Source organism: Artemia sp. Qi Xiang Cuo, chromosome 1 (genome assembly GCF_049724085.1).
Source record: "Artemia sp. Qi Xiang Cuo chromosome 1, ASM4972408v1, whole genome shotgun sequence".
Lineage (NCBI taxonomy): Eukaryota > Metazoa > Arthropoda > Branchiopoda > Anostraca > Artemiidae > Artemia > Artemia sp. Qi Xiang Cuo.
The window spans coordinates 62,677,926-62,691,414 of NC_142794.1; the positions used below are offsets into that span (position 1 = coordinate 62,677,926).

The window sequence follows — 13,489 nt, forward strand, 5'->3', positions numbered from 1 at the left end:
CAAAATTCCTGTTTTTTCATTCTCATTGACAAAAACCATAAACCACGTGGTTCTATGCCCATATATGGTGTTAAAAAAAGTTGTAGGTGGCAGCAGGGGTGCCACATGGGGCTGGTACCCCCATTTCTACTGTTATACTATCTTTGAACTATTTTTAACAAAATAGCTATCTCAAAATTTTTATCGGATGCATTTGGGAGAAAGGGGCGTGGGGGGGCTGTTTACCCTTCGATATCTTTTGACGCTCAAAAAGTGAACTAGAACTTTCAATTTCCAGTCAAATGAGCCGTCTCTGAAGTTTATACGAGCATTCCTTCCATAAGAACCATATATGCCCCCAGGGCATAACTTATAACCCTTGCCCCAAAGACTGTGGGGGGAGTCTCCCGCTCAAAGATAAAATTTCCAGAACTTTCAACTATGTTGAACAAAATGGCTATCTCAATATTTTTATTTGATGTGTTTGGGGAAATGGTGGGTGTGGAAGGGGTGTTAGTTGCCTTCCAATCACTTCCGACTATTGAAAGTGGCACTAGCCATTTACATTTTCCAATCGAATGAGCCCTTTTTGAAGTTTCTACGACAACGCCTTCTATAAAAAACCTTACATGCCTCCAGGGTATAACTTACAACCCTTACCCTTAGGGCTGTGGGGGTTGTCATCCTCAAAGACCTAATTTCCAGAACTTTAAACTAACTTGAACAAAATGGCTATGTCAAAATTTTGATTGTATGTGTTTGGAGAGAAGGTTGGCGTCAGAGGGGGGTTGGTAGCCCTCCAATCACTTTCGGCTATTAAAAACGAAGCTATAAGCTTTTTCTAGAAAAAGCTTATATGTCCCCAGGGCATAACTTACAACCCTTGCCCCCTTACCCTGAGGGCTGTGGGGGGAGTGTCCTCCTCAGAAACATAATTTCTATCTGGAAATCAACTACGTAAAACAAAAGGGTTATCTCAAAATTTCGACTGGATGTGTTTGGGGAGATGGTGGGTGTGGAAGGGGTGTTAGTTCCCTTCCAATCACTTTTTTACCCGTAAAAAGGGTGCTAGAACTCTCGATTTCCAATCGAATGAGCCTCATTAGAAGTTTCTTCGAAGACCACTTCCGTATTAAGTGCATATGGGGAAAAATAATAATAAAACATTGGAGCCGTATGGTCTTTACTATAGGCAACGCTATAGCGTTGCCTCTGATGTAATTCCAGAACCTTTTGGGATTTCTTTTTCTATCATCTGCAAGCTTAGACTCATCGTTTGAATAAAACGCTGTTTATTGAGATTTTCAAATTTATTTTGAGCCTCGTAAATTTTTTATAGTAATCATATTTCTCTTTTTTTGCAGTACTTGTTCCAATTTCATTTTTTTCTCTATGCATCTGAGGGGTCATGTAGAGGAAGGGTCTAGGGCTTTGACACAGGTCATGTGTTTTGACTTTTTCTTACAGAATTAAAGGATATCAATAGTCTTTTCTTGAAGAATATCTATTGCTGTTCTGTATTTCACACAAGTAGCAATTCCCAGTCCAATCCACTATGTATTGCTCCAGCTACTGCATAGTTAGTGTAGACCTTCTTGGTGGATTTGTTTGTGATCTTTTAGAAAGCTAAATTGACTTCAATGACAGGTGGTCGCTTTTGCCCAAATGGGGTGGGATTGTTATTTCAGTTTCAAGCTGATCTGGGGTGGACACCAGGCTTATCTGAGCAAATCTGGCAAACAATTTTTTACTATATAGGTATTGAAGGGTTTTCAACATCAATAATTCTAGTCCTTCACAAATCCAGATTATATCTATAATTCGGAAGACTATGAATATAGGTTCTAGCTTAGGAGGAAAATTCAAAATTGGCCTTGACTCTAGATTCGATCCTGGGAGCCAGCTGCATAATCCATACATTTCAAGAGAAGTAAACCGAACTTGGATTTTTTTTTAGAAAGACTTAGAGTCTTTTTAACCTTAAATCACAGTACCAAAAAGATAAGGCGCTGATGGCCTCCTGTAGATGTACACTATTGGTTCTGTGTTAACTCCTGTTGATTGTTGATTTCTAATTGAGCTTCCAGTCCAAAGAGATAAGGCGCTGATGGCCTCCTGTAGATGTACACTATTGGTTCTGTGTTAACTCCTGTTGATTGTTGATTTCTAATTGAGCTTCCAGTCAACGTGCTATTCTTGTCAAGTTAAGCTTTTAATGAGTCTAGGGTGGCTGACTGGACTGCGGTCTCCTTATACCCATTTTACTGCATTCCAGCTATAACAAGAAAAAAGATCACTTCAAACTAATCTTACATATAGCTTGATTTTTCTGTTCACAGAAAATTGTACCCATAAAAACTATACCCATGAGAGTTGTATAGTCTTTGATAGTGTATCTGCGTAAAGCTACTGCCACAGATGATTTCAGACCTCCTCCCCCCTCCTGAAAAAAAGTTGTATATAGACAATTGCACTCATGAAGGATTGCACCAACCCACAAAAATAATTTTTCGTGTGTTTTATTATCGTGCTATTTTCTGTGACTGCAATCAAAGCATTTGCATGATGAAAGAGGTCTTTAGGCCTACTTCTTTCTCGAAATATCAGGGCTGCTACGATTCATTCCATAATTTTCTATATTCTTGATATATTTCTTCTGTTTCTTTCTTCATTGCCTTTACATTTTTAAAAATTGCCCTTATTTGAAACAATCTAGAGTCAACCCAATTTTTCCTTGGGGGAGAGGGGTCTAAATTAGACCGAACACGCACAAAACAATTGCATTAAGAAATAATGGTACTTTTTGTGATGGCCCATAAGAAATGACACAAAAGAAATAAAGCATGCACAAACACGAACCGTAAAAAAACAACAAAAATAAGGACATATAAAACAATGGTATCTTATCCAATGACGGAAAAAGCGATGCAACTTTTTACAATAATACAAAGCTAAGGAGAAAATGTTGTTATCACAAAGCGTACAGATGGCTTCAAAGCTTGTAAAAATTATATAGTTTTATCCGTTTAAAAGCAATGGTCCTCTTTATCTCTGATTGAATATATATAATTGCTGTATTTCTAGGTTTATAATGTCGCGAAGAGAAAGGACAAGAGACACAATAGGTAGTGCAGATGCTGCTAAAGTTTATGAAGAATTTGTTGCAACATTCGAAGGGGAGAATTCTGGCAGTGTTAATAAGGTTTGGGTCAAAGCAGGAGTTTATGATGCTGGTGCAAGAAAAGAAGATGTTTCGGACAAAGGCAAACTTTATAAACCTACTTCAAAACTTGCAGAACTAGCGGAAAGTTTTGCTTCAAAGAAAGCGGCAGCAGAGAGTATTGCTGCATCTCTTGCAAAGGATGACAAACTAGTCTTCAAAAAGAAAGAAAAAGAAAAAAAGAAATCGAACCTAGAGCTTTTTAAGGAAGAATTAAAAATAATACAAACGGAAAGAGAAGAAAAGCATAGAATTAAGGGCAGCTTTCTTCCAGAAATAAGTGGTAGGAAAACTAGATTTGAGCCAATTATACCCTTGCAAACACCTTTGTATGATGAAATAGTGCGGGGCATTGATAATCAAGATCCAAATACAACTAATATCTATCTGGCCAGCATTAGTCCTAAAGTTAGCGAACAGCAGTTGATGGAACTGTTTGGCAAGTTTGGACCTCTTGCATCAATTAAAATAATGTGGCCAAGAACGGAAGAAGAAAAGTCGCGTGGCAAAAACTGCGGCTTTGTTGCCTACATGACTCGCAAAGATGCTGAAAGGTGTATGAAAAAACTTTGTGGAAAAGATGTGCATGGCTTTGAAATGAAAATGAGCTGGGGAAAGTGTGTACCAATTCCGGCTCGGCCTATTTATATACCACCAAAAATGCTAAAAGCAACATTGCCTCCACCTCCGTCAGGGTTGCCCTTCAATGCACAACCGGTTAGCATTGACAAAGATCGTATTCCTCCACCAGGGATACCTTTCCCCAATTGTGAAGAAGATGAGCCTATATTTGAAGAAATTCTTCAACGTGCTATTGTCAAGGTCTGTGTGCCAACAGAAAGAAGTTTGCTCATGCTGATTCATAGGATGGTGGAATTTGTTGTGAGAGAAGGTCCCATGTTTGAAGCAATGATGATGAATAGAGAGATGGATAATCCGCTGTTTCGATTTCTTTTTGATAACCGAAGTCCTGCCCATGTATACTATCGATGGAAGCTTTTTTCTGTTTTACAAGGGGATTCTCCAACTCGATGGAATCTAGATATGTTTAGGATGTTTGAAGGAGGTAGCATTTGGCTGCCACCACAGATGAACCCATTTGTACAGGTATTTGTTTTGATTCAATTCTTCGGTAAATAATTATACATCATGAAGAAAAACCTTCGAATTGCGTGCCTAAGCGTTGCTATATTACTGGTTTCGTGGGATATAATACACTCGGGATCTAAAATCATTCTTTGAAAAAATCTTTCATTCAAAGAAGTCGTTCTCTTAGTCTTTCTTCCGCTTAATTTTTTCTTGGCTCTTCAAATGCATATATAGGAATGATACAACTTCTTTTATGCTTGGGAGGAGCAGAAAAAGTTGACTGGTGTAAGCCAACGTTACTTGGATTTCTTAAAATTTGAGTTTCTAACCTTTTCTCTGTGGCTAAGGAAATATTATTGTTTTCTAGCTCAAATTGGTCCATATTAAAAAAAAATAATAATAATAATAACTACTAAAAGAAGCGTTTACATTGGGATAGCTCTCTCTCTCTCTCTCTCTCTCTCTCTCTCTCTCTCTCTCTCTCTCTCTCTCTCTCTCTCTCTCTCTCTCTCTCTCTCTCTCTCTCTCTCTCTCTCTCTCTCTCTCTCTCTCTCTCTCTCTCTCTCTCTCTCTCTCTCTCTCTCTCTCTCTCTCTCTCTCTCTCTCTCTCTCTCTCTCTCTCTCTCTCTCTCTCTTCTCTCTCTCTCTCTCTCTCTCGCTCTCTCTCTCTTTAAGGGTTGGCTGCCTACTATAGTTAAGTGACCTATAAAATTTTGTATAGGCAAGAGTAATTTAGTAAAAGAGTAAACAGTGTAGTCTGTTCAGCACTTGTAGTGACACAATTTGCCTATAGTTTCGTGTTATATGATGTTTTGGAGCAAAAATAATTAGAAACAAGTAGTCTATAGTCATTAATGTTAATTTTGGTCCAGAACACACTCTTTGTCAGAATTTTTCGGGGGTAGGAGTGGGTGTAAGACTTTTAAGGAAAAATGCATTATATGTGATTCTTCCAAGTATTTGAAGGAGAGAGTCCATGAATGACTTTTTGAGTATCTGTCTGTCTTGTTAGGTGGATGCATTGTTAGAACAGGCATTTTTGCAGGATTTGGAGGTGTCGAAAGAGCAGATAAAAGTGTATTATGTACAAACTACTGGGAACATTGTCATATTCCTGGTGAGCAGGACCTTAATCTGCTTTTATCTTTTCTTCTTCCTCTTTCTTCTGGCCAAATCCCTGTTTACATTCTTTATTTATTTTCTAACATAAATCTTACTTGTCTTAGGGAATGCCAGAAGATTTAGTATCTGATGATGAAGAAGATCGCCGAAAAACCCTTTCAAAAGCCCAAAGAAAGCGTTTAGAAAGTTTATTGCGTCATTTACGCCCTGAACGAACAGAGATCGGAGAAGCTATGGTATTCTGCTTAGAACATGCCGATGCTGCTGACGAAATAGCCCAGTGTTTGCAAGAAAGTTTGTCCGGAGAATCAACAGCTCTGTTTAAGAAAGTGGCTCGACTCTACTTGCTTTCAGACATTCTCCATAATACAACAGCGCGTTTGACAAATGCATCGTTGTTTCGCAAAGCGTTCCAGGAAAGAATAACCGAGATTTTTGAGTTGTTGCATATTACTTATGACAAATTGGAAGATCCATTGGTTGCAGATGCCTTTAAACAAAGGGTACTTCAAATCTTAAAAGCCTGGCAAGATTGGTCTATCTATCCCCAGGATATGCTAATTAGAATTCAGAATGTATTTATGGGATATGATGGGAAATTGATAAAAGAAGAGGTTAAAGAGGAAGTAATGGAACCTATAAAGGTGACTATTATTATGATACTTTTTTCAGCACCTTTTACGACAAATTCAAAACGATATATGTCTACTTAACTAATAAGTACTAGTACTTAACTTACTTAACTTATTGTAATTTCTTTCCCATCATTTTTGTATCAAATTTTTAGTAAGAATTCTATGGAAAATAGCTGTGTCTCTGGAAAGGATAAAAACTGAGGTAGTAAAACCCTGCAAAGGCAGTAATGTGGTATTTGAGATCATATGACTTTTTAGTTGGGTTATCTAACCAAGAAATGTTGTACCAACCATTCAGTTTGGATGAACTCATATATTTTTTTTTTTTTTTACTATTGGAAGTATGCTTTTTTTTAATTTGACTGTGACTTTGGGGGAAGCTGTCGGATTTTCATATAAAATCCGGAATGCATCATCATAATCAAAACAAACAGACATATTTTGTGTTCATTCAGAAACAAGATTGAAAGGGAACTCTTTGAACACTTCTTACTTAAAGTCACATTTTGCATAAAGTGCACATTTTAATATTTTACATCAGCATATTAACAGTGCATGTTTTCTGCTACACAGCCTACCCAATTGAAGCCAAGGCAACCTGCTGCACACTGTTGTTTTTTAGATTTATCTTTTTTAAATCCTTCAGTAAACTTTGTTTTCATAAAAACTTTAAGTGTTGTAGTTGCCGTTAACTTTTGATACGAAACCAAAAATATATCGCCAAGACTAAGGAAAAAATGGATTTCAAATTCTCTTTGAAATGAGTTAGAGAATTCTTGCTCAAGACTACCAAAAATTATGAGCCTAATAAATTTGTGAGTATGTTTGTCTTTATATGTATATCAGCAGTGCATTAACAGATTAAACTTGCAGTGTAATTTTTTCCCACTTACAGCCTTAAATAAAAATGTGTTCTCTGACATATATGTTTCATGTGACTTATGTATAAACTATGTTTGAGGCGGTTAGAATTGATGGGTAATATTTTAGCCTTATAGAGCAAAACTGCCTTATAGAGTTAATAGATGTGTCAAAAATATGTATTTTTGTACTTTTTGTTATATGGTACATGCTCTGAATGCTGTGGAGCCGTCCGGCAATAAATGAAGCGAAAGATTCATTGTCCATAAAGAATCAAAAGATATTCACGCCATTTTGGATTTAAATGAGAGACCTATTCTATTTTCAAATACATAGCCTATGCTAAAGTGTTTAGACAAAGTCTGTGGCAAAGAAAGATGCAGTATTTTTTCTTGGGTGCTAATTTTAATGAATTTGATTATTTCCATATTTCTAGGAATCAGAAGATTTGGATGGTAAGCCAATAGACCAAGAAGAAGAAGAGGAAGATATTGATGGTGCCCCTGTGAGTGAAGAGGATGCAGACAGCGACGGTGGTATGCCTTTAGACGGTGCTGCCTTGCTAAGACATGCAGGAATGCTTCAAGGCTCCATCAAACAAGAAGTGAAAAAAGAATCTCCAGGTCCAAGTAAACAGTCAGCGATTGAATCCAAGAAGGCAACTGTTCTCCCAGGTAAATGAATGATCAGCTGTTGGGAGGAGGGAATTCTAGATTTAATATACAATTGTTGCTTTTCTGAGTGCCAAAAAGCTTTCAAATTGACGCAATTTATTAATGTAAAAATAGGACTTTAGAGACTGATAAGGACTAAAAAGTTCATTTAGTATGACAAGACGAGTGGGATGTTCATTTTTTAGGGATACGCTACCCACTAGATGATACCGGAGGCCCCTATAATGAAACCCCTCTGAAATTCTCCCTTTTTTCCTGTGACATTCTTTCTCGAATTTATCATTGAATCCGCGCATACGCTACTAATTTAGAACCCATTTTTTTCGTTCCAAATTCCCAGTTCTATGAATTTTTCCCCTCCCTTTCCAGATTTTACTAGATGACCGAATAGACTATTGATCGCTGCCAATTTGATCGAAATGTTCTCGACACAGCAAAACAAAATCAGGTCCAGCTGCTAAGCTGTTTGAAGTTGCAAAAGCCAACATATTGATAAGAGCAAGTACTCTTGATGGTAAATGATACTCTCAAAGACCGTAGAACAGGAAATTTTGGGCTTTGATTTTTGAATGCCCAGAGGCGAAACGGCTAGATAGACATCCCTTGATTTTTAATAAAATAGTGCCCCTGTATTTCACTCTGACATGACCATTGAAACAAGAAGAGGGCTAAATAGTGTTTATTTCAAAGCTCATAGCCAAATATGGAGATAGAAAAACAACGCAAAAATTTTGGATAGAAATTTTATTAAAAAGAGTTAGTTTTGGATTTACTTTAATATTCAGCCTTAGGATTTACTTATGAAACTGGCACCACAATTGCTATTGTCGAGGAATTGTACTTCTGTTCTAATGATGTTCAGTCAAATCCAGAAGTCCCCTGATTTTAAATTTGCTACGCTTATAAATATTAAGACGAAGTTAGGCTCAAGTTAGACGGTGAAAGTTTGCTGTGGAAAAGCATCTATTAAGTACAACTGCAACCCGACCTTATAGTAAGCAAAAATAAAGTACTGTAATTGTGTAGATCTTCATGTACAAGCACAATTACGAAACTGCGTATTAGATATTAGGAACAAATTATTATTATAAAACAATGATTAACAGCCAAAAAATACATGTTTTATTATTGCTATTTATATTTTAACTGTACTAACCGCCTGTAATAAAATATTAAATCCCTGAAAAATGGATGCAGTAGCATTTACACTGCGTCATTTGTTTCCAAGTTAGCCCCTCTCCATTCTTTCTTTGAGGGGTGTAGACAATTTGGAAGTGTCAGCATTTTCTTGTTTAACTACCAAATCTTCATTTGATGGAATGTGTAGTTCATACGCCTTTTTAATACATTGAATTAGTATTAGGTATAATCAATCAATCGGTCATTTATTAACACTAAAAAAAAATAATTACAAACATAAAAAGGTTACTTGGCCCAAGAAGCTTGGCTTGTAGTAAAAAGGATAGTTGAAGTGATACTAAATATATTACTTATGTCAGGTTTCAGCACTTTCTCCCTGAAAGCCCGCTAGTTAAGCTTGCAGCTGTAACGACAGCCCGATAATTTTCGAGACAGTTCCACTAATGGCAGACTTCTCATAACCTTGCATTTGTAGTAATAAGTGCAGACGGAGGTATATAGCATATTACAGCTTTGTCTTGGCATTTCAAAATAAGTCCAGCGGGTAACCTATTGCTAAATATTCGCATAGCTTTTTTTTCCCTCTTGTGTTCGTTTTATTTCCTTTTCTCATCTGCATAAGTAGTTGTTTTAATGTATTTATTATTTTTTTTTTCTAATAAGTATCTTACCTTTAGACTCTTTGGAGCAAACAAGTATTTCCTGAATTATAGAATATATATTGGCCTTTTACAGATTCGTTGCATCTACAGGGTATTGTTAAGGGTCTTACGACTGACATGCAAACTATTCAGGCCAGCTGGAACAAGTCGGGAACACAAACAGACGAGTAAATTAAAACCGAAAATCCAGTGCTAGTTTCAATCATTGCACACTTTGTTCGCGTAGAAAAAAACTTCAGAAGTTTTGCTATTTGCTTATGTCCTTAGGTTTGAAAAAAAAAACTATTAAGTCCATTTTAAAACGGATGTACCTAAATTAACTTCTATTTTTTCTTCATGATTCAATTGTTGATTTTTTTTTGGGGGGGGGGGGTAATAATTATTTTGGGGGAGAAATTTTTTTTAATATGCGATGATTATTGGGAAATTAAATGTTTTGAAGGCCAAATCTTTAAAAATACATGAAAGTGGGGTTAGTAAGATTGGCTTCCTATAATAGGCATAGTAAACAACTTGCTACTAGAATACAAATATTGATTGGACTGTACGTTTAGGGTCTAATCCCTAAAAGTGAATTCTTTCAGCATTTCAACTCCTTTTTTTCCTTCATTGATTGGCAATTGACTGAAAAAGTTAAGACAAAAAAGCGAGGAGGCAAGTTAATAAAAGAGAATCTTTATGAAGAAGATAGTTAGCCTAAGACTAGTTCTAAGATTTGCTTAATAAAGCTCATTTTGAAAGCTCATTCGCTAATTGCTATGAAATTACAAACTTGTAAATTAGGACCTTTAGTTATGGTAATTTTTTTCGTCTATTTGTGTCGTCTTTTTCTTCGTCGTCTATTTGATAAGAAAGACTTTAAAATAAGAGAGATATGAGACATTCAGAGACCAGTAGTGGATAAATTCCAATAGAAGATTATTTGCTGATTTGATTTCGATTCGTTAATTATTCGGTGGGAAAATGTCCAAGGCTTTTTTGCGGATCTTCTTTTGGGTTTTCTTGTAGAAAAGGGCTATGAGAAAATAATGGTAATAAATAGTGTTTACTGGTAAAACCTTTTTTTTCTTTGTCATTTGTTTGTAATGATCGTTATTTTTTGGGGAACATCCCTTGTGAATTTACAAGGCTAATTGCTATCTTGATAGTAAATCAAGTACTTTGACTGCAATACCTCAAAAATATAAAAAGTGGGATTTGTGTGAGCGCCTTTGAATAGCTCATATAATAAAAAGACAATTAAAACTATTAAAACTTCTCTAAACTGTACAGTCTACTTTAAAACATTTTCGAAAGGTTGGGATTAAATTCTAGATCTGTAATACACGCCACGCTACTTTGACACTGACCATGGGAATGTCCCATAGATTGAATTTAAACTTTATTGAAAAGGGATATCTTATATAAATTTCATGTGCTCTTTTTTTAATGAAAATTCTCTGAATATAAGCCTGAACTCGGAAATTTTAAAAAGGGTATCCTTGTATAATTCTAATTCTTCGAAAAGGTATCGTGTTAAGAAATGTTCTTAGCTTAGGAGACGGTAGTGTTGGTTTGTGGCTCGCTAAAAATATTATTATTAATATTAATTATTAATTATAATTAAAAAATATTAAATATTAATTTTTTTTTTTTAGTGATTTATGACCATTTTTTGTTACTGTGTCGGCCACTTTCTTTTTGCCAGTTATTTTATGTGTTCTTATTCCTTTTATGTGGATTTCGAAATTTTTGGAAGTACTTATGTGAGCTTGTAAGAATTAAAACCAAATACCTAAAAACAATAAAAGTGAGTCATTCACCAATATCCGTGATTTGCAAAGAAATTCAAAATTGAACCGCCATCGACAGATTCTAGCAAATAACTCGAATAACTCTCGAATACTAGCGAATAAAGTTATTCGCTAGTATCTGTCGATGGCAGTATAATTTTAAATTTCTTTACAAATCACGGATATTGGTGAATGACTCACTTTTATTGTTGTTAGGTATTTGGTTTTAATTCTTAAAATTTTTTGGCTTTTATTGATCTTTATTCATCTTTTAATTTTTTGTTTTTTTTCATTGCTTTTTTTCACATTCACATTGACCTTCCATGTTTTATTTGTTGGTTTGTTCTTTGGCACTCGCACTGATTATATTTTTTCGTTTCGCGCTGAAGAAGAGAGGCGTTTGTCCCCTCGAAATATTAGCTTTGTTGTGTTTTTTCAGTATTTTCATTTGGCCTTTAAAAACTCCATTTTTGCTCGTTTTTCTTTCTTTATGTTAAGCAGTTGCTAAAATATGTCGGCCTATGTGCTGCCATATTCAGCTACGTTGGGGTACAGCTACTTTAACATATTGAAAAAAAAACAATTGATCAGTTTAAGACCAAACCATCCGTGCCTATACGCGTGCAAGAACTGAATTTGGGCTTGGGGGAGGCTACGGGTTCTGGAAAAGTGTAGTAAGGAGTAGATCGCTGGAGAAATGAATTAGAGGGGAAGGTTTTGTGTGCGATACTTTATTGAGGATGCCCAACATAAAGTCGAACTAGTCATCATTTAAAACCAGGTATTGGATCAAAAAACTTGTTAGTGTTCATGAGCCACCGGCAGAAAGCTATGACTTTTTGGATGCAAGGGAAGTTAACTTCTCAAACTGTCCAATAACATCCAACCTCTTGTCAAATGCTAACATAAAGTCTACAGGGAAAGGGCAGTTAGTGATACCTGAAAACGTTTTAGCTTCTATTGCAAGTTCTAATAATTTAAACTCCAAAGCAAACATGCATCAAAGTTATCTGAAGGGAAGTTTTACGAGGCGAAAACTTTTGATTAATAGATAATAAGAAAGAATTCTATTTTGTCAATGCTCCTCCAATTCTACGCCTGGAGGATGTGTATTCTTTCTTCTGGTGCTAACGGCTTAACGTGGAAATATCGAACAGTTCCCTCTAAGAAATATTCCATATTATGCATATAGTTAGATATTCTCTTTGATAAACTGTTCGACTGATTACCTGTGCCTTAAACACTTTCAGTTTTGCCCTCTTAAGGGCCTAAAAGCTAATAGAATTTTTCAATATCTTTTCCCAAAGTCATTTTTTTTTTTTTTTTTTTTTTGTTAAACCGTATTGAGTGTCCTGTAAAGTTCTAAAGTGAATCTTCTCCCCCCCCCCCCTCCCCCGCAGAACCAGGATATGGGCCTCCTGTATGAAAGAAAAGTTAGGAAGTTTTCCATTGGTAAAAACTTTCATCCACTTGTTGGCTTAAAAGACTTGGTTGCATTTGATTTTAATTTTAATATGAAGGCCTCAATCTTTTGACATAATAATTCTCCAAAGATTTTCATGGGCTTCTTATTTTCAGTTGATTTAATGTATGTAATATTTTTAACATTGGTGCCCATTTCTGAAGTTACCTCTAGTACCGTCTAAACGGGGCTATTTGCGGCTTAAAAGTCGTATATAGGTGGACGAGCTAAACTCTTGATGGGAATGTCTCAGGTATTTTTTGGTGGGACCGAGGGGGTCCCGCCAATCTTGTTTCCAACAAGATTTAAGTGGCAATATTTCCCACTTTCCTATTCATTTTTACCTTTTTTACTATCTTCTTGTTTACAAAGAGGACCATTGCCCATACACCCCCTCCCCCTTCACAGGTCTCCACGATCAAAAATCAAATTTGTGGGCCACAATTCTTCCAGAAGAGGAAGATGTTTTTGGGGCAATCTTGGGGAAATGGAAAATACACCATGATTTTCCTAATGATCTTTGCTCATTCATACAGGTTTCAAGCCTTCTAAATGGGAGGAAGTTGACCCAACTGAAGTAGAGTCTCAAGCCTTCTCTGCATCTAAGTGGGAAACTGTGGAGCCATTGCAGCCTTCTGCAGATGAGGATATAGATGGTATTCCCTTAGAAGAACAAGATGAAACAAGCCAGACAAGTGAAAAGTCTTCTACTGCATCTGAGGATAAGCGCATGATACTCCGTGAAATAGAGGTTTGCTTTTTTCCTTATCTCTAAATGAAAAAAAATGAATTCTCCAATTCAAATTTGCAAAAACCTTCATCATATTCAATCTGTAATAAAGTTAGAGATTTGGATACAATTGGGTATAAGAT

The 13,489-nt window shown here is 36.0% G+C and overlaps 1 protein-coding gene across 1 annotated transcript in view; it reads left to right on the top strand.

Annotated features, from left to right (window-relative positions):
• Positions 1–13,489, top strand: part of LOC148956576 (U2 snRNP-associated SURP motif-containing protein) — an 88,271-nt gene that overhangs the window by 62,925 nt on the left and 11,857 nt on the right. Inside the window, exons 2-5 of the mRNA XM_089085982.1 lie at positions 3,064–4,306; positions 5,515–6,054; positions 7,343–7,580; positions 13,153–13,367. Of these exons, the coding sequence (XP_088942108.1) occupies positions 3,071–4,306; positions 5,515–6,054; positions 7,343–7,580; positions 13,153–13,367 (2,229 nt within the window). The 5' untranslated portion in view covers positions 3,064–3,070. The remainder of the gene's footprint in view (positions 1–3,063; positions 4,307–5,514; positions 6,055–7,342; positions 7,581–13,152; positions 13,368–13,489) is intronic.